The sequence below is a fragment of the Cyprinus carpio genome, chromosome B11 (assembly GCF_018340385.1).
Source record: "Cyprinus carpio isolate SPL01 chromosome B11, ASM1834038v1, whole genome shotgun sequence".
In the NCBI taxonomy this organism is placed as follows: Eukaryota; Metazoa; Chordata; class Actinopteri; order Cypriniformes; family Cyprinidae; genus Cyprinus; species Cyprinus carpio.
Window position 1 is genome coordinate 20,084,621 of NC_056607.1, and position 21,496 is coordinate 20,106,116.

General features: G+C 37.8%; 1 protein-coding gene across 6 annotated transcripts in view; it reads right to left on the reverse strand.

The window, feature by feature from the left end:
• slc4a10a (solute carrier family 4 member 10a) overlaps positions 1-21,496 on the reverse strand; it is a 42,908-nt gene that overhangs the window by 7,064 nt on the left and 14,348 nt on the right. For 5 of the 6 annotated variants that reach the window (XM_042734466.1, XM_042734464.1, XM_042734468.1 and 2 more), the window contains 18 exons: positions 13,449-13,530; positions 9,334-9,477; positions 9,103-9,241; positions 8,613-8,773; positions 7,842-8,030; positions 6,602-6,690; positions 6,047-6,204; positions 5,838-5,925; positions 5,587-5,733; positions 4,991-5,088; positions 4,713-4,887; positions 4,493-4,626; positions 4,081-4,326; positions 3,856-3,961; positions 1,657-1,818; positions 626-739; positions 354-515; positions 9-260 (listed from right to left, as the gene is read on the reverse strand). In XM_042734466.1, coding sequence (XP_042590400.1) covers positions 9-260; positions 354-515; positions 626-739; positions 1,657-1,818; positions 3,856-3,961; positions 4,081-4,326; positions 4,493-4,626; positions 4,713-4,887; positions 4,991-5,088; positions 5,587-5,733; positions 5,838-5,925; positions 6,047-6,204; positions 6,602-6,690; positions 7,842-8,030; positions 8,613-8,773; positions 9,103-9,241; positions 9,334-9,477; positions 13,449-13,530 — 2,646 coding nt within the window. The remainder of the gene's footprint in view (positions 1-8; positions 261-353; positions 516-625; positions 740-1,656; positions 1,819-3,855; positions 3,962-4,080; positions 4,327-4,492; positions 4,627-4,712; positions 4,888-4,990; positions 5,089-5,586; positions 5,734-5,837; positions 5,926-6,046; positions 6,205-6,601; positions 6,691-7,841; positions 8,031-8,612; positions 8,774-9,102; positions 9,242-9,333; positions 9,478-13,448; positions 13,531-21,496) is intronic. The other variant, XM_042734465.1, reaches the window with a different exon arrangement.

Consider the following 21,496-nt stretch of genomic DNA (forward strand, 5'->3'; position numbering starts at 1 on the left):
TCACTGACCTTCAGTATGGAGGTCATAAACACTGAGCTGCCCATGAGGACGAATATCATGAGGCCGGTGAAGCGCTGCTCTCTGATGCCCAAAAACTTGGGCTGTTCTCCAGGCGCGGAGCATTCGGACTCCAGCTTCAGGCTGTTCACGTGGGAGATTGACAGCACCGTCGCGGCCACGAACCACGGCAGGCCCATCAAAGAGCAAACACCCAGCATCACGCCCACCACAAACAGGTCCAGATGATACCCACAGCCTTTCTGTGGAGACACACGGACACAACAAAGGACATCAAGTCTACAAGAATATCTGCTTATTAAATGAAGCGTATTGTGAAGGACTTAGCAACACACCTTCAGCTTGTGTTCCTTCCTGTTAATAATAACGGCAGTGATTTGTTGGTCCATGAAGATGAGGATGGTACACAGCAGAGCTGGGATGAAGGTCACAATAGTGGTCCACCATGGGTTTGGTCCTAATGGGCTGATGAACCAGCCACGGTCATCTCTGGTTGGCTGTGAGAGACCATCTGATTAATTAAGTATTCACATTCAGATGATAGAATTATGCAGAAATGTACAATTGAAGAGGACACATTACTTAAAAACCTTTCTTAAAGACTCACTTTAAACTCATTAGGAACCTGTAGTTTGGTGGACGGGATCCCCAGACCGTAGTCGATCAGAACCATAGTCAAGATGGTGATGAAAACAGCAAAATCACTGATAATGGCCCTCACCTGTTTAAAAACACACAAAATTAGAATAAGTGCTAGAAAAGGAACATAAATCTGGCTTTGCAGTGCCTGTTGACTACTGGCCAGGTATAATGGGTCTAAATAAATTTTGATTATATTATATTATATTATATTATATCATATTAATAAATTGTTTAATAAATATATAACTATATATTTATAAACTATCTATATACAGATGTATAAAATAAATATACATAGACATTATATTATATTATTAAAGATAATTATTTTTATCTTAAAATAATAAAATGAATTGTATTAATAACAGTGGTGATGATAATAATTATTTTAATAATAATATTTTAATTATAAAATATAATATATATTTTAATTATATTACATTGTTATTTTTTATTTATGAGAATAAAGCGAATTAATTTAAAAAGAGACTTTTTTCAGACAAAACATTCTTTTGAATCCAAGTAATATTAATTTAAAGAAACAAAACAATAATTGTTATCAATATTATTATTAATAATAATAATAATAATAATAATAATTTCTAAATATATTTGAATACACATCTAAGATATAAAATGAATATGCAATTATGTTATATTATTAAATATAATAATCATATCATCAAAATAATTATTTTTATCTTTAATAATATGATATAATTAATTGTATTATACAAAAAAAATATTATTATTATTCAATATGTAACATAATATATTACGTAACATAAGTTTTTGTCTTAAAATAATATATCTTTTTTTAAAAGTTAACTTTGACAGCCCTACAAAATACTTTTACATGCAAATTTTTGCAGATTCCCTAGTCCACTCCCAAAACCTCTTTGAGAGCCTACATAAACACACACACATAATTCCACACACATATACTTCGACAGTTGTCTGTACTATTCTATACTGAACCACACACAAGCTTCTTGCCTTGGTTGGGAAGTAACGGCTAGTTTTGAACTCTTTAAGGAAGGAGGACATGGCCACCGTGGAGAAGAAGAGAATGACAGACCAGAAGAGGACGTCAGGGATGTATGGACCGTGATGACCACAGGCTCTGCCCACAAACTCACCCCTGTTCTCCACACAGCCCTGAGATGAAACACAACACACAATAATCACATCTGCTTCTGACGAAGAATACAGATAAACAGAAACTCCAGAAAAAAAGAGGATAAAATTATATACAGTCGTGTGTAACTGCGGAAATATCACAAGAATTTGTCTAGTGGATTAGATTGTGTGTTGTATATTTGTGTGTGTGCAGGAGCTTAAACATAAAGCGGAGGGAGGGGAACTGAGGTGAATGAGCAGAGGATTTGCTTTTAATAAAATATAAAGTAAGTCACTGAAATGTATTAACCTATATCTGAGCCACAGAAATGAAAGAGGCGTCTGTGGGAATGTTCAGGATACACTGGTTTACCAGAAAGTAGTATGCAGTACTGTAAACTCGATGCAAATTTTCTATGTACAATTGATCTATTATTTGTATAAAAAAAAAAAAGTGCAGTATACAAACCAGCTGAGTTTGTGTGGAACATAAAATCTTATAATGCAATGTGCTTAATGATTAACGCATTTAATGTCCCCATCCCGCTTTGTATGTCATGATATGCAATTGCTAACAAACATGATGCAGGAAGACAAGTGACGGTGTGTTGTGGCCTCAGAGAATGCATTTATATGCCCATAAAATTCAAGAATGAAAGGAATAAATGCCCCTGTATTGGTTTTTGTTTGACATTTATATCACATGATGAAGTTTAGCGATATCACACGAACAAGAGAGCTGTTTATTTCCTGAATATCTGAATAAATTAACATGTGATATTGATTTTATACAACAATACAATTAACAAGTTAATACTGTAACATTTTGGCACAGTATTGTCTGTTTTCGCTAAATTTTGCCAACAAAACAACGTTTTGTTGCTGAATAAATCCATGTTTTTGAATAAATCAAGTGAGCCAATGATTCAGTGACTCCTTAATAAAGATCAAGTCACTTGCTTCGTTTGTGAATGAATCAACCATTTCGACTCACACATTAAGAAAGTAGTCTCAGCCTCAGACGTCACGCCCATGGCTAAAGACGTTGGCTAAACGTCTGATGCATATGGCACACAAAAGTGGAAACACTTCAGGAGTGTCGAAGTCGTCATCGGATTGGTTGAATTCTACAGGATTTCCGCGAGACGTGTGTATCGCATTCTTTAACGTTCCGCCTGGAAACAAAGATACCGTGGCCCCAAACCCCCCTCACGAAAGAAGAAAGCCGCCGTGTTTACAACGGTGACGTCAAGCGCTTATCAGGATCAAATAGTATTTGCCAGCGTTTATCAGGATCAACTAAACAAAAGTTCGCGGCATAGAATTTTTTAAATATGTCACACTGAGAGAGAGTTTTACACACTGGTCTGTTATTGTGGTGACATTTCCACGCCTCGAAACATAACGATGAACGAAACGATGTGTGATTGGTTGTTTGACATGTCAGTCAAACGGCCTCATGGGCGGGCCTTGGCCAATGAAAGCTACCATAGATTCTTCAGTCTGAAGGTCTGGCTACGCGATACTATTAAGACAGTGACTTGCCGCCACCTACTGGTGTCTTTAGTTTCATATTTAGAGTATGTCATGGTTACAAAGCAGCTATAGCTGTAATAAAATCTATGTTGAATCAAAATGAATCTTGCTAATGCTACTTTTTTCATTTAGCATAATAATGACTATATATTTGGGGTGTAATTTCACAGCACAAATCAATGTGCCCTCATAAATAGTGCGTCACTTTTTGTGCAAACTAAATTAAATTAAATTTAGTTTTGACTTTCCGAGTTGAAGGCACGTCAGTGAGAAAATATGGCAGACACAACAGGAGCAGAGTCTTTATTGACTGTAAATGTGTTAAAATGAACTTTTTTCTAGCTAAAACTAGCTAAATCACATGTATAATTTCTTAAAGATGAGTTTAAAGAAATCAAAAAGCTACATTTTTGGTCGAAAATGTACGTCGCCATCGTTGCTCCAACCAAAGTAGCTTAAAAGCACCTGACTTTTACGAATTCCCAACTCGTAAATACAAACTTCCTAGGAGGATTTTGATGCACCAATAGTCACACTCACCTTAACATCCAGGCCTAGCCAGTCAATATCAGATGCAGTGATGTTTTTTTCCTGCCAGTAATTCAGTGTGGCATTGCTGGGCTCTTTAGGCTCTGTGCATACACACCTGCAAAACACACATAAATACATCACAATATTTCACGCTGATAACTTTATTAACATGTACAACTGAATTTATAGAAGTGACCTTTAGGAAGATCGATGCGTTTGTGTGTCAGTACTCACGAGTACTGAGTGAGCTGGTTGAGGTCATTGTGCATGTTGAAAGGGTACGTCTCTCCCAGATAAATTAGTTTCTCCAGAGCCTCGTAGATGAAAATGATGCAGATGAGGGAAGCGAAGGCTTCCTCTGTGAATCGTGTGATGTAACACACCAGTGAGCTGGCGTCTGTGGCAACCAGCAAAAGACAAAAAAAGGCCGTCCACAGACCAATACACACGCGTAAGGAGAGGTAGGACAAACCATACTCTCTGAGGAGAAAAACACAGATAAAAATTTATTTGACCATCTTTATTTTATGGTAAAATTATGAAGGACACCTTGGGGGGGAATTCACTAAATAGTACAGCACTATTGTACTCCCCTGAACTGACTGAAAGAAATCAAAATGCTAAGTGCAAATTAAAGGAGTCTCACTTGCAGAATTTGAAGAGGATTTTCTCAAAGACCAAGACAGGTCCCGTGCTGCCCAAGATAGTGAGGGGCTGCCCAGCAAGCAAAGAATAAGCTATACCCGTCATAGAGGCTCCAAACAGAGACTCTATTGCACTCTAAGAGAGAAGTGGGAAGAACAAATCATCAGTCACATCATAATCAACCCATCAGTTTTAATATACGGTTCTGCACGTGTCCTTACTATGCGTCCTTCAGTAGCTTCTCCCAGCAGACCTCCGAAGGTGATAACAGGAGACATGCAGGCGCAGTACAGGAAAAGGAAGGAGGCGAGACACTGCAAACTGATTGCATCTGTGTAATCTGACAGGTAGTGAGGAGCCTTACGCTTGATGTCCAAAATAAAACCGCCAAAAAACCTGACAATCCAAATAAAAGAACACCTCTGAGATCCAGTTCTGTGATTTACAGGATTCATGAACACTAAAATATATGGACAGAACATATTGGCATATTACTCACTTCCCTGTGCGCTGTAGCTCTGGTCCTCCGTGGCCTCCGTGCTCCTCGGCCTCTCCCAGATCAGCCCCTCCATTAGCCAGAGGAACCTTCCGTTTCTCCTGCAAGATGGAGACACAAAACAAACATTACTACTGATCTCAGACCGGAGATAAAAATATGTCTATTCCAGTTAGTGATGCACTAAAGTGAATGAATATGTAATATAGTTCATATATTAAGCAAAATGTTCCCCTCTAGTGTTAATTTTTCTGAGTTTATGGACAATGAATAGCTTTCCTGAGGTAAATGTATCATTATGTGACATTGTTTACAAGCTGTTTTATTGACGTCTTTCCATTGTTACAAGACTGATTGAGTGATTACATGAGACATTATATGTTTTAGTATGTTGTACTATTTCTTCCAACATAACTTCTAATGTTCATTCATGATTATACTGTGCTATAATAACAAGTAGTGAAGAGATGATCGGTTCGGTCAATTATTTTGGCCATCAAAAATCATTTTTGATTGAATATTTTTGGTTGCTGACATTTCTGTGCATCACTTTCAGCATCTGTGATGAATCATTTTATGGAATTTGAGAACTCAGTCACCTGTGAGGGCACGTTTTTGGGCGGCTCTATTCTGATGGTAGGATCCCACTCGCCTGGGGGCAGCACAGTCACCTGATCCAAAAACTCATCGATTCCTGCCACAAGGTCAGAACGATCCTTTGCTTTATAAGCTACATCATGGAACACCTGGAGAAAAAATCATCAGGTGAAATTAGCATAGAATAACAGCCTGCTGCCTATAGTATATCATCATATATAGAAATAAACACAGTGTTGTCCATAGTACTAACCTCGTCTGTCATGAGCGTGGCAATAGAGCGGCCGATCTCATGGTACTGAGGCCCTTTCCCCATTGGCCCCAGTAGAATAAAGAGAAACCTGCACAATGACATAGGACTTAGTAGTGAACTCTGAGGCACACCACTCGATAAAATGAACTTGACCAACTGAGACATTAATATGTTTCATATGTTTTGTGCTCAGATCTCTCTGCTCTTACCTGGTGGTGATTGGGACCTCTGCCAGGCCATTGAGCAGCACAGCGGGGGACAGACGGATGAAGGCCACCACAGGTTTCTCTAGAAACTCCAGTTCACCCACCAAGATGTTGGATGCCTCAGCTCCGGGAGGGATCTTCTTCATGAAGTGGAGGTCTATCTGCAGATTCAAAAACATACTTCCTCATCAACACAACTTTTTTTAGCATGCTTATAAAGCACAGTGTTGTCCTTAAATCTACCTGAATTGTTTCATGTTTTATTTATTATTATTTAAATATTAAATTTCATTTAATTAAAGGAGTCTCTTATGCTCACAAAGACTGCAATTATTTGATCAAAAATACAGAAAAAATTATTATATTCTGAAATATTATTCTGATTTAAAATAACTGTTTTCTATTTTAATGTATTTTAACATTGAATTTATTCTTGTGCTAGCAAAGTTGATTTTTCAGTATTAATTTCTTAAAAAAAAAAACTTTTGAACAGTAGTGTATATTTGTATATTTAAGTTCCAGAATAAGATTTATTACTGTCTGGAAGGTGATTCTTACTTTGCTGAAGTCAACAGCACTGTTCTCACGACTGCCATCTGCACGTCCTTCTGTAGTGGTGGGCTGAGCCTGAGGAGACACCATCTGACCTGAAAGCAGTGCAGCAATCATACAAAACAGAGGAAAAAAAAAGAGACCATCATATATCATCGATCATTTTAAAGAAAGACAGTGATGTCACGGTCATGGAGATTAAGACCTACTGTAGGCACACTTACCTGATTAAAAATAGTTGAAAGGAACATGTTAAAGAAGCCGATTACAAACATCTTAGCCTAGTCTTAATCTAATTCAAATTTAAAAACTAAATCAGAAGCAGAAACAATCAGATGAGGCTGGATATGTAAAAGTCTACTACAAATCCCAGTACTACTTCCTAGGTGGTTAAACGCAAAGCTAAGTGGTTAAATGCTACACTAACACTGTTTATTGTTGGTTAGAGTATTGATATGGAATACCTAAGTAACTCCGTATAAACAGTTGGTAATTACAATGATACATTAGCAAGTCCACAATATTGGAAAGGCCAAGATAATACATATGAATATGAACTGACATGGTATCATCCATCTGTGATATCTAGATATTCCATATCTACACATTAAGGTACAGTCACATTTAGCGCTGTTCGCTAATTTTTGTGAGCAAAATCCAGTCAAACATGCTCAGAAATTTCTTGAGAGGGAAAAAAATTATGTTCCATCACATTTAATTTGGTCAGACAAATTTGCAGCATTGACCAACAGAAATCTGTTTGGTTTGACAGTGACTCCTACACTATTGACAATGGACCTTTTTTGCTCTCGAAATTTCGCTAATGTGACAGCACCTTTAGAGTACAAGCGAATCTATGATCATATTGCCTGATGTTGCCTCTTCTTCAGGGTCGAGGGTGGGGATGATGTGGTAGCCGTAAGGCGGGCTTAGTCGTTTGCTGAAGGGGATGTGGGGATTTTTGGGTCGGATGAGGGGGTTGTCTGGAGGAAGGGCAGAAAGGGATGGATGGGGTTTACGGGGATCTGACAGACACTTGGGACAGTGGAGGGACCAGGCTGGACGTAAGAGCACCTGTCTGTTTCTCACACTGTGGCTGAATCTAGACCAGAGAGAGAAGGAACTGGGGGGCGATTGGGTCATGATGATAACTGGGACAGAGACAGACACACCATCAAAAAGGATGATAAGACAGATGCATGGCAAAAGCAGAAGAATGCATTTGCTGGAGCGTGTGGAGCAGTACCATTCTTATCCATGGAGTGCGGTTCGGACTGCTTCCTGCCAATATCTGCGAAAGAGCGTACGATGGGGATCCGGTTAGCCAGTTTCTTCTGGTTCTGATGGTGGTGCTGTTTAAGGAGAGCATTTCGGATCTTCTTCCTCACCTCCTCTCCCAAAGAAACTGACGTCTCATGCTGGTCCAAAACCAAATCTAAAAATTAAAAACAATGAATAAAGCAAATTGATATACACTAACATTTTTTATTTTTTTTTGGAAGAAATTAAAAGCCGGGACACATTATATTGATCAAAAGTGACAGTAAATACATGTATAATGTTACAGAAGATTTCTAGTTCAAATAAATGCTGTTCTTCTCAACTTTCTTTTCACCAATAAATCCTGCAAAAATATATCATGATTTTCAAACATGATATAACACTGTTTTAACACTGATAACAATTAGAAATGTTTCTTGATCAACAAATTAGCAGTTTATTTAAAGTAGAAATCTTTTGTAACAATACAAGTATTTACTATCACTTTTTATCAATTTTGCATATCCTTGCTAAAAAGTAAATCTATAGCACCTGTGGCACATTATTTTCAACATACTATCACTTGTGATGCACAAATCTAATATTGCAAGCTATTTAATTGTGACACTTGCTAAATGGGGCTATATTGCTGAAATGAGTAAACAGCTAATCCTAGTAAATAAAATGCTGATTGCTTTGGATCTGTAAGGAAGGCCTTCAGAAGATCTAGTCTGGACAATGTTTTCAAACTCAGTACCTGCGATCTCCTCCAGTGAGTTGGCCCTCATGTCCAGCATGACGGTGCCGTTGAGGATGCAGCTCCGCAGCTCAAACAGACTGTGAAGGGAAAGAGTAGCCACGTATGGCTTACTCCACCTCTCCCCTCCGTCCTCTACATCCTCCTCAAACTTCAGCCATCTATAGGCAAACAAGGGACAGGAGAGAGAAGATAAGAGGAAGAGTGGGAAAAAGAGAGCGTGAATGAGAATGATTATTACATTAGTTCTCTCATTTAGCTGCAGTACCAAAAACTTGTATTGCATTAGCTGTAATGGATATACACCTAATGGATATATGCCGATGACAAGCTATTATACTCTCTTTGTAGTGACGCATGACTTCTGTTTTCTCTTTTGTTTTTTTTTTACTTTAAAAAGTTCTTCATTTTTCTCCTGCATTTGAGTCCTCGCCTCATCTCTTTTCCGGTACCATGACAATCCTCTGTGTGCATGTGTGTGTATTTGTACCTCGCAGTCTCTTTCCATTCCGCATCCTCTCCCTCTTTCAGGCAGATTTCGTCCAGCTCTGTGAAGAGAGCGTGAGGAATGTGTTCCTCGTCATCCTCCATTCCCAGCAGGAACTGTACACGCTGAGACGGTGTGTCTGCTACAGAAAAACAGAGACACATTTTATTATTTATCTCTGTCCTTTTTGACTCAGTCAAGTTTTCATTTATCCTTGTAGAGTAACAGTCTTACTATATGAAGGTGATTCTCTGCCATCCTCGGTTCCAGAGTCTCTCTCTCGTGACCTCTTCCTGTGGCGATGTCCATGGTGACGATGCCGTCTGTGTGACCTCCGACCCAATGGTACATGCACCCCAATGTAGAGGGTACGGTGGCCTGCCAGGGACAAACAGAAGAGGCCAGTTATCACAAAATGTTCTAAACAAAGTAGGTATAGGGCACTACAGCAATAACGTAGTTTTTGTAGGCCAACCCGGAAGTTAGCATCAATAGGATTTATCCATTGGCTTCTGGATTATTGCAAAAAAAAAAGAGCTTCTTTATCTTTATCTTTATCGTTCTAACACGTTGTTCATTAAGATCTTCACAAATCAGGGCTCCAAACAAAAAAATCGAGTAAGGAGCCATTGGCTCCTATAAGAAAAAAACTTAGGAGCCAAATAATTTTTTTAGGTGCCACAGAATAAACGTGTTTTATTTATTTTACGATTATTATTATTTATTTATTTACATTTCAACATTTCAATCATACTGTCATGTGTTTATGTCTCATCTTTTCTTGACTTTATCAGCATTTTAATCCATCTTGTAGATGACCTGGGAACTAAGGTTCACTTAAAATGGGAACTAAATGTCTTTTCCAGCTTGAAATCTACAGTCACATATAATACAGATAATTGTTCATTACACAGAATCTGTACCAGTATCATGGAGCATAAGCATCACTTGGACACTGAGTGTAGCTTGGGCTCCTCCTACATGAGACATTTCAGTAAGTTGTACTGTAGGATCTCTTATAAAATAGCCTACCTTTTGATGTTAATTCATGTTCACTATGTACTATATTAGTAAAGAGAAAGATTAAATGGGGTTCACTTGCCCTTGAACTGTGGCGCTAAAGCGACCGCGCCTGCCGCATTTAGGAGCGCCAAAACTGTATTGTTTGAATTTCGTTATGAATTCGGAATAATTTTAAAGCTGGTACTTTTTATTAAAAAGTTACAAAGCACAGAGCTTTTTGCGATTACTGGATGGCAGTTGCACTTCAAATAATGAAGTTCACGCATTAAAAGAACACAGACCAAGATCTTGTTTAGAAGAAGCCATATTAGTAATTATTATAAATGAGAATTGTTAACGATATTGCCAATATTCACACAGCTGACAGCTTTACCTGTTCTAGTTTGTTGTGCTGTATTTTCTGCACTTTCCCTTCTTCCGTCTCCGTCATTTCTCTCTCGCTGCACAGCGGAGCTGCGTTTATCAGACTGTGTGCGTCAGCTCTGATGTGCGCCAGACTGTCTGAAACTCTCTTTTTCCACTAAAACTTTAATACGCATCGTCTCAGTTTAATACGTGAACATAACAAAAGATTTGATCGCAAAACAATTAGGAAAAAAGGCATTACCTTCAAATTTTTAAGTTATAACATGTAAATATATACCCAATAACACTCGGGCTGATTCTGTCTGACATGCGTCTCTGTCGGTTCAGTCTCGGCATCGGTGAGAAGATAATGGGCCAGAGCCGCGCCGACTCTACAAAACACTTCTGGCTGACAGACGGCTTTTTCTCTATGGGCCGATCTCGGCTGCAAGCTGTTGTACACGCGGCAGGTCCACACTCGGTGTAGTTGTGTGTATTAACCTTCGGCCCGAGTTCGTTTTATCACAGACGGGGCGCTGCTAGAATGAAGCAAATCATCCGCCTGAGAAAACTTTTTTAGAGGTTAAATCCTGAGGAGCTTTCGGCGGGTAGTCGCCAGTGGCGACCTCAGCAAAAACGTCACTCGCAAAATAATATTTATGGTCGCAAATGCGACTGTTTTAGTCGCAGTTTGGAGCCCTGCAAATGAACACAATGTTACTTATGTAACATCTTTTTTTGAATAAGTTGGAAAGTTTGAGTTAGAATAGTATGTAAGAGCGCAATTATTAATACAACGAGGCTGTGAAATCAGACAAGAGAGTAGCTTTCCTATTCAGCATACTGATGTTTAATGTATAGAGATGCAATGATACATCCTGAGCTGGTTGAAAATCGATGAAAATATTTGACAATACAAATCGGTTGATAAATTTGGGGCTGGGGGGTTTTATGAATGCATATCTGAGGGGAACTGACTGTCTTCTTCAGAAATGTTTAGATGGTATTTTCTTTTCATCTTGCCTCCCTATAATGCATATTTAATTAGTGTTTATAAGCGTAGCGCTGCCTTGTTTACAGCGGTAACCAAGGAAATGCTATATTCCTGTTGTTCCATAAGCGCCACCTGCTGTAAGAGAGAGAATCTGCGTTCTCATTCAACCCGTCTGCTTTTATAGTTTCATGTGGCATACTTTCAGAAAGCTAAAGTCAGACGATTCTGTTTTTGCTTCAAATGATGCTGATATTTTTTTTTTTTAAACGTTTTAAAAAAAGCTAGAAAAAGCTTTATTTTGTTTATATGAAGAGATTTATTTTATTTGTATTAGTTTATTTATAAGTGTATTTATTTATTTATTTGAATGAGTTGGGATTTGTTTAAAATTTTCTAATTATTTTTTGTTATTTCACAGATTTTTTAACAAGATATTTCTGTGGCATTTTGCCAGAGAAAACATGTTGTCTTAATTACTGTTAGTGTCATTGGATGCTTACAAATTTCAATGGAAGAAAGAAAGCCACGCAGTTCTTAAAAATGAGAGTGAAGAAATCATGACAAAATGTTTTTTGGGGTGAACTGTTCCTTTATTCACACTTCCTTTATTCCTTCATCTTAAAGCGTCTAGCAGATGAAGAAGGTTGTTGTGCTCCAATCCAATCTCTGCAGTCATATAATCAGATTCGGCGGTTCTTTACTTTGTGTTTCTGTTCTTGTTTACAGTCTCAGATTAAACTATAGCATTAAATCCCTCTCTCACTCTCACCCTCCAGCTCTCTGACAGTGTGTGTCTGTGTGGAGAGAGTGCATACGCGTGCTTGTGTGCTTCCAGCCCTGGGCACTGACACAGAGTAGCCACAAAACAGACCTTTACATCACGACTTAAGTGTGTGAAGCAGACAGATGGCGATCAAAAGCAGAGCAGAAATATGGTCCATGCTGACTGTCTCTTCTGAATCACCTCATCAGTTTTTAATACCACCACCGTCTCGCTCTTTAGAGATACACACTCTAATGAGCTTTAGTTTCACTGGCTCACTCAGTCGTGCAATTTAGTATCTAAATAAGTGATAAAGACCTCCAGGGCTGAAACAAACACACACGTGTGCTTTTATCTCATTACCTTCACTGGTATCTTCCCCCAGCTTGGTTTTCGTGGCCATGTTGTAGTTCATACAAAGATGAATCACTTTCTTTTACATCAGTGAAATATCCTCTAAACACCACAATTCAGAGCAGTTACAAAGATGTAGATAAAATTCAACTCACTAAAACTGAAAAACTGACACTTTCTCTTCAATAAGGGGTCTTTATATAGGGTTAAGTAAGGATGAGGATGAAACAGAGGGGCTCTTCAGGCACAGACACTCTCTGGCTCCAAGTGTGTGTGTGTGTGTGTGTGTGTGTGTGTGAAGGACTTGGAATGAAATGTTTCTCTAAATGGAATATTTCCTCAGGACTAAGAACAGCTAATGTCAAACAGCAGATTTATTTCCTCTCTGCTTCTCTGTTGTCTGAAAATTAGGGCACCATTCTACAAAACGTTTGAGAGCCTGTGTTTAACGCATGCTAAATGTCTCTTGAAAGCAAATCTGGTGTAAAACATATGCTCTTCTGGAGCTAATGATGTATAGAATCAACTTTATGCTGCTTTAGTAACTAATATTGGGATAGTAAACAAAAACTATACGCACAAGAGAAAGCAATTCATTGCTATTGGCAAGATAGCGTTAGCTTTAATAATCGAATCTAAAAATAACACAAATTCAGGCCTAAAAAAGAAGGTGTCCGGTTCTAAGAATTTCACTTATTAATTTCTATGTATTTGCTCCAATTTTAGCTAAGGTTTAGAAAGGTTCTACTGCTTTAAGATTTGAGTTACATGATGCACACAACAACAAAAAAAAAGCTAAAAATGGATATTGCATCAGGCAGTGTGTTTGACTCCCAGGTTTAGAGTGTGTGTTTAATAAGCTTCAATTACCTTCTAGTTCCTCTTTCTCGAAATTTGTGTTGAGCATGGACCGAGTCCCGCCCCTGTCCAGCACGGCTTCCTCATCGTTTCTCTACAAAACAGAACACATTTATTAAACAAAGGCACACATACAAATTCATTCTCTTATAGATAACTAACAGATAACTACAATCCTATCTATTCTATGAAATATGGCGAAGCATATGGCAAGCAGAGCTTCACACATACACATAGACAGTACTGTTCAAAAAGTTTGGGGTCGGTAATAATATTATTAATATATTTTAGAATGTAGTTTATTCCTGTGATGGCAAAGCTGAATTTTCAGAAGCAATTACACCAGTCTTCAGTGTCACATGATTTTTTTTTCTATAAAATTATAAATGTTTTTACTGTCAATTTTGAACAATTTAATGCATGCTTGCTGAATAAAAATCCAAAGTTCTGTCACGAAACTCTATCCACCCTATTTTTCCCATTCAGCCGCCACGGCCATTTGTAAATTTAATGTGTCTGTCTTCCAGTGTCATCTGCTTCCAGCTATTTTTAGCTGTACAAAACAGCTAATTTTGTGGCTTGATATTTCATATCTTACCATATTATTTTAATGTATTATCTTAATTATGAACACACTGGTTTATAGCGCAAACAGTATTGCCGTTTACTGCACTTTGTTATTATTCTTGTTATTTGAGTGGCTAATGAACCAGAAGTCTCGCACATTGACAGAAAGCGGCTTACTTCCATATTGAAAAATAAGGTGGATATGGTGCAGTCCGATAGTTTCCAACTTAATCTAACATAATGACATCATTATTCTCAACTGCTCAACATTCAAATAGCCAGCTAGTGCTTGCTGTAGCAGCTGCAGCTTGCTTCAGAAACCCACCTCCTTCCTCAGCTCCACCTGTATTGATCTGCTACTGGGTTATTTCATGTAGCCTATGTTATATATGGGGGGTATTTCATGTATGTTATATGTGCAGCGACAGTATTTCTTACATGCTCACAGCAGCAAGTCTCAGCACTTGTTCTGCCGCAGCAACAGCAGCATAGCAGATCTATTCCACCAAGAATAAACACATTAACATTGTTGTGTACATTACCATCCTAAACTTTCCAAGAGTTGTCATGACAGAACTATCAATTTCTTACTGATCTTATTGTTATTATTAGTTGTTAGCATTCGATGCAGTACTACATGACTATTTTCAAACCAGGAACCTTTAACAAATGATGGTTTCATCTATTTTCTTTCAGACAATCACTGCGTCTGAAATTGAATACTGTGTAGGTACTACATTTGGTTTGAAAATTGCTTTGCAACCTTTAAATAAGTGTGTTCTACAGTGTATAGAGTGATAGTGTGTAGTATAATTGAAATTTCGGACATAGTACATCTGCTATGTTGTCATTGTCAGATGGCCTATGGTGTCAGTTTCGTTGCATCACTGCCATTCACAAATCCTGGCCTAATGGGATGCACACTTCAGAATCTTAACAGATCCAGGTACTTTTCACCTACTGTTTTATGAATTCTAAGAATTCAGACATATTACTCGGCTCAAATACTGCTTTCGCCTACTATATACAATGAAAGTTGCCATTTTTAAGTACAGGGAATAGCTGTATCTGAATCACAGACTGTATAAAAACATGGACGTAGTGTCCGTGACGTCACCCGTAGTTTTCTGAAGAACGTTTTTAAAGCTCAAAGTGGAAGGTGCAGGCCATCGCCATCTTGGCAGCGCGTTACCCCGTGTTACTCCCGGATAATCAAAAATGGGCAAAAAGGCGGGAGATGGTTGCTGAAGCCATGCCCACCTAGCTCGATGGCAGTGTCAGCAGCTGCAATCCACCTGTCACTCAAGTGGCCATGCCTTTAATTATGCAGAACTTTAAGGCTTAATATAATTTAAACGGATGAGTAATAAAAAAAATTCACCCCCTTCACAATTGTCATGAAGGGCTAATTTAGCTATATAGACCAAAATCTTTTTTTGAACCAGGTTGTAAATATGTTTTTTCTGCTGTAAAGTTGGGCATTTTAACTTGGGGAGTCTATGGGATTGACTCCCTTTTGCAGCCAGCCTCTAGCGGCCAGTTGACGAATTACAGTTTAACTCACTTCCGTGTTGGCTTCACGAGAGAGAGCGGGAGAGATTGATCTGAATAGGGGTGTACGATATATAGTATCATCTATGATAATATCATAATTGTTGATTAAAAAACAACAAAACAACACAACAAGAATTATGCATCTGTAACTGCAGGTTAAATGTATGTCCTGCATTAAACAGTGTAAATGCATCTAAATGCCATTTCAGATGTAAATTCAGATTCTGATTAAATTTAGGAATTCAACACAAAAATGCTGCATACATTTAATTAGGTTAGAAAAAATTGTCCATATAAAGGTAAGAAATCAATTTAAACTTGTTGCAAAAGTTAATTTATGTTACTGCTGCAAACAAACCACCGCACAGAATATGAAGAATATCAAAAGCTTTGGAAGTCAGCTATCCATGGCAGTCCTAAACCTGCCAAAGTACCAGCACAATAACACACTCAGCAAAATATTATCGTAATCGACAAAATTCCTAAAAATATTGTGATATCATTTTTTGTCATTATCGTACACCCCATAATTGAATATGCCTACTTCCAAAGCCCATGTTTTACTCCTATTAAATGCCATACTGTAGCAATAACAGACCCTTATTCCCTCTCGTACCACCAAGAGATGATATCCCAAAATAAACAGCCGTCTGCCTGAGCCTAACCTTAGCAGACAGTTTCCATAACAACTAACGTGGCCTGCCGCTAGTTGTCCTCAGAACATAAATGACATTGTTTTAGTCCCATGTAAAGACAGACTCACCAGCCTGTGGCTCAGAACCTAGATCAGCCAGTTTAGATGGAGAACTCATTCATACACTTCAGCAGCTTGCACATAATCAGTTGCACATTTTTAGAGTGACATATGGCTATGGCCCTCAGCAGAAGTGAAGCAATTAATTTTAAAGGCATAGGCCTAGATGACTGTGACATGATCCGCTTGTACCTGAGCGGATGGTATGGATGGATCACATTCAGGGTCCTTTCAGCAAAATACGGGTTTCTAGGACCATTTAGTCCGAATGAGATGTGGATCACATGGGAAGAGATTATCATTGTGTTAGGGCTGCACGATTAATCGCATGCATTTGCCATGCGTGTCTCATCAGTAAAGCCGGTTCCGTGATTAGCGGTAAATGTCTGTCACCTGTTTTCAAACGGGAGCGGCAGTTAATACACAGAGCCGTAGTTCACTGACAAGCTACGCAATATTCTGTTCATAATTGAGATTAATCGCATTCGATTATGAACACGATATTGCTTAGCTTGTCAGTGAACTACGGCTCTGTGTATTAACTGCCGCTCCCGTTTGAAAACAGGTGACAGACATTTACCGCTAATCACGGAACCGGCTTTACTGATGAGACACGCATGGCAAATGCATGCGATTAATCGTGCAGCCCTACATTGTGTGCTGGAACATCCTACACATACATATGAGCATCCATGTGAGAGAGCCAAGGGAATCATGGGAGAGGCCAGAATATGCTGCAGGTTTGGTTGGTTTGAACACAACAGTGCATAAATGAGGAAGGGAGGCATCACACTGTTCCTTGTTAACCCTCAAACAGGTCATCCTACATGGATGAAACATTCATCACTCTTCATTTCTCTAGGTTATAGTGAAATGCTAAGCTGTTGGAAGTGGTTGCCAGGGCATACAAAGTGTAAGGTGTGAGTTTTTTAAACATTGCTATGTGTTCGCCAGTGCCTGCTAGTAACTGATTACATGTAATCTGGGATTATGTAATCAGATTCCAAAAATGAAGTACTTGTAATTAGTGTTACATTTTAAAATGCTCGTAATCAGATTACAATTACTTTTTATGGAATACATGATTACATGTTAGTCACACAAGAGCAGTCATTTGTTCATAATTTATCGATTCCCCTTTATTTTTCTCTTTATCTCTTTTAAATTTTCATTTCTAAAACATCCTACTGGTTCATATCATTAATAAAATAGTACTAAAATGACAATATTGTTTTTGGTATTATTTCTGGGGCAGTATGTCGCCTAGCAAAAAGTAGTTATTGTGACAGGTCTATATATTACTACAGTGTGTGGTTTCAGAATGTTCTGAATGGTCTTCAGCATGTTGCAATGTGGTTGCTAGATAGGGCTCTAAATATTTTTTTTCCGGTTTCATTTTTCTGGATTCCTTTTTTTTTCTTCTTTAGATCCATTAAAAGGAAAAGAATACACTCAAATGTGCATGTTCAGCTGCCATTAAAACCAAAACCAACAGAAAATGAATTGTGCATGCTTGAAACGTGAGAACCACTGAGGTCTGTTTTTGCGCCTCACACACGTTTGAGCTTTCATTTTCAATGTATCACAGTTTTAGAGTCACGGTTTCCGTACGGTTCAGTATGTGCTATGTTTAGGGAAAAACTATACTGTCAAATAAAAATAAAGAAAACAAGAATAATCTATCTAACTACAAGCAACAGCACAAATAAATACAATAGAGTAAAGATACAAATAAAACAAACAGTGATTTTCAGGGTTTTTTAGGTAAGTATAACATTAGTTTTTAGATACAGAAATTGAAAAAGTAATCAAATGTAAAATAGCATTGCATATTTTACTGTATAAATTAATGATTAATCTTTAATAAAGTTACAAAAGGTGTTCAGTCAAGAGCAGTGAGTGATTTCCTTGTTGTTGCTGTATGATTAATATTAAGAAAGTGCTGTCACTTTAAGAGAATGCACTGATCCAGTGCACTGATACAGTACGTTCAGCCAGCATTGTCTGCTACAGGATACTTACCAAGACAACTTTTGTGTGAATTTGTCCATTCAAACATGATACTTCAGAGAGAGGTTAATATCTGGGCGCGTTCTGAGTTTTTGGTTTGTGCTTTTTGTTTGAGTGCGTTCTGAGGTGTTGTCACTGCATGCGCGAGCTAGCATCCTCTGGCTCTTAAATTTTTAAACTGGCAAGGCTTAAATGATTTTAGCCTAAACACAGATATCAACGTTTATTATTTATAACAAACCATATTACAGATGCATTGTTAGATTTAACTTAAACCACAGTCCTAGTAAGTGCCGAACCGTGTGTGGAAGTCTGTCATTCTGACAGCGCACGTTTCATGCTTTCTAACCATATCTCCACTTTTTTTGCAATTATTCTGCTTTTTTGTATAGGGCCTATATTAAAAACAAGAACTTTACATCAGTAGTCCCATATTCTACCAATGTCTTTATACAGTATGTGCAGATACAGACATAGAGAAAGTGTATCTTGTATAGGTTCACACACACACACACACACACACACACACACACACACACACATATACATATATACATATATTACTGTTACTCTCTGCACAACTCTGCATACACTGGATTGATTTAAATAACTTTAATGTACTGTGCATCAAACACTAGGAATATCCAAGTATCTGATCAGGAATCGGTATCAGCAGATACTCAATATTCAATGACTCGGATCAGATCAGGACAAAAAAAAACTGATCAGGACATCCCTAATTTAATTGATTTTATAAAAAAATATATATTATTATTTAATTTATTTATTTTCCCAGTTTTATGTATTTACATTTGTCTGCTAAATAAATTCTGTTAAGTCATTTTTTCTGGTAAATATTCCTTAATAAATAATGTTGTAATTAAAATTGTATTAGTAGTAGTAGTAGTACTATTACATTAAGTAATATATTTCTGTTACAGTTTCTTCAAGCTAAACCAAACTTTTATTTTGACGGGTGGCTGTAAAGACCTTTAAGTTTCGGTTTGTATGTAATATGACGATAGTTTTTCTCAAAAAGAAGGTTGCTAGGATGTTGTAAGTGGTTGCATTTTTTAACGCAGTTAGCCTACTATGCAGTGATGCTTGTCTAATAAAAGAAACTATCTCAGAGCATCACTGCCTCAGTGACTCATTTTTCTTGAGCGGTGATGCATGCATGTGTGTGTGTGGCCACACTCATGAGTGCAAAGAAACCATAAATGGGAATCCAGGGTGATCTATACAGATAACCATGGCAACTCAGCCCATAAGGCTCAATGGGAAGCTCCATTCAGTCTGCCTGTGATGTCATCAACATGAGCCCTAATCTTTCCATCTTGTTCTTAGAGGAGAGATGAAGGACACACGTGCACAAAGATATTCTGATTACTCATTAACATGTCTGTCACACACGACATTAGTACGACACATTATAACATAGAGACTTAGAGGGGAAAAAACGGTTTGACGGAGATAACACCTGTGCAAACATGAAAACACACACACACACGTTCACACCCCCTTGTGTGTTCAGACCTCACTAATGAAAGCTAACAGTGTGTCCCAAAGGCCTGATTCTCTTTATATTAATAAGCAGCTTCCTGTCTGCAGCTGAGGTCCGACATTATATCTGAGATCCCCCACGTTCATCATCCCTAACCTTTCACACTTTGTTTCTTCTTTATCCATTTCCTGTCTTTGTATTCCATTTTATGTTCTTGTCATTCGGTCACTCTCGCATAAGCGGCACGCCGAGTCACATGACTGCGGCTGCTCGGGTTGAATAATGATGAAGCAGATTCGCACATGTGGACGCAGATTTACATACACACATGCAGCGCAGAGGAGGGGGAGGAATTGGGGTCACTCACATGCCAGTTTCATACAGAGAACAGCAATTTAGAGCTGTATTTTTTTTTTATGTAAAAGCTGTCAGTTGATTTACATATGCAAATCGATTAACTGCAATTGAAACAGGGAGCATGAATACTTTCTGTAATTTAGGCCTATGATCAGAATAATGATTTTGAAAATACTAAATATAATTGTGTGAGTGTGGTTTCATAGGAAGTTTAAGAGATTCATTATAACAGCCATGAATTCCACTGCAGTTTTTCCATTAAATATTTAAAAAATCCATCCTGACCTCATTTTATATTTAAAAACAGATTCCCTCTCTGCTATCCACAAACACAAACAAACCAGCATTTCCACAGGCTTAAAGACATGAATGTTGCTTAAGTCAACATGACATCAAAATGAAATCAAAACTGACCATTTTTTGTTTGTTTGTTTGTTTAATACATGCATTTGGTCTGTTTGTGCACAACTTACCGCTGCATGTTATTCCAAATTAAAAAAATAAAAATAAAAATATTTAGGCTGACTTTCCAACCACTTTCCTAAAAAAAACTCTCCTCTCCTCTCCAATATGACATTAATAAAGACTAAACTAAACATTAATAAAGACATGAATTGATGGAGGAAGACTCAGTATCTGGAGTCTGATGGAGCAAAATAATGTTCAGGAAATTATTATACCACTGACCTTTGGAAAATTTCTCATTATGCATATTACTGTTAACCCTTTACCACCAAATTGGAAATGTTCATGTTTTACAACTGACTATTTTGATTTAAAATAATTATTTAATATTGACTATTTTTATTTTAAAAATAAATTTAATTTAAAAAAACTCTTAAGATATGAACATCTGCCATTAAAAAATACCATACAGGTTTAAAGATACCAAGTCCAAAACCTAGCCGTCCAACATCTCCCAGAACCTGAAGATAACAGCTGCCTATCTATCTCCGGCAGCCGGAGAGTATCTCCAGCACTTCATCCTTCCAGAGACACCCTCTTGCTGTCCTCTCATGCCCCATTTAATGATGACAAAGAAGGCCACTGTTAAAAGCAGAAGAGGAACGATGGAAGTAGACACTTTGGGACACTTTGAATGAGGGATATAAACTACCCACATGCATGTTTCTTTGCCTCTGTGTTCAGACAATACTGTACAAAACAAATCAACATAAATACACGACAAATGTTGTTGCAAATGCATTAAGCTTCCATATATTTTACTCCTGTGGTTTGTAGAGTCATTTTTTCCTGACAGATTGGACATCTTACAGGAAATTCCAGAGCCAGAACTGTTCGTATTCTCTAAAC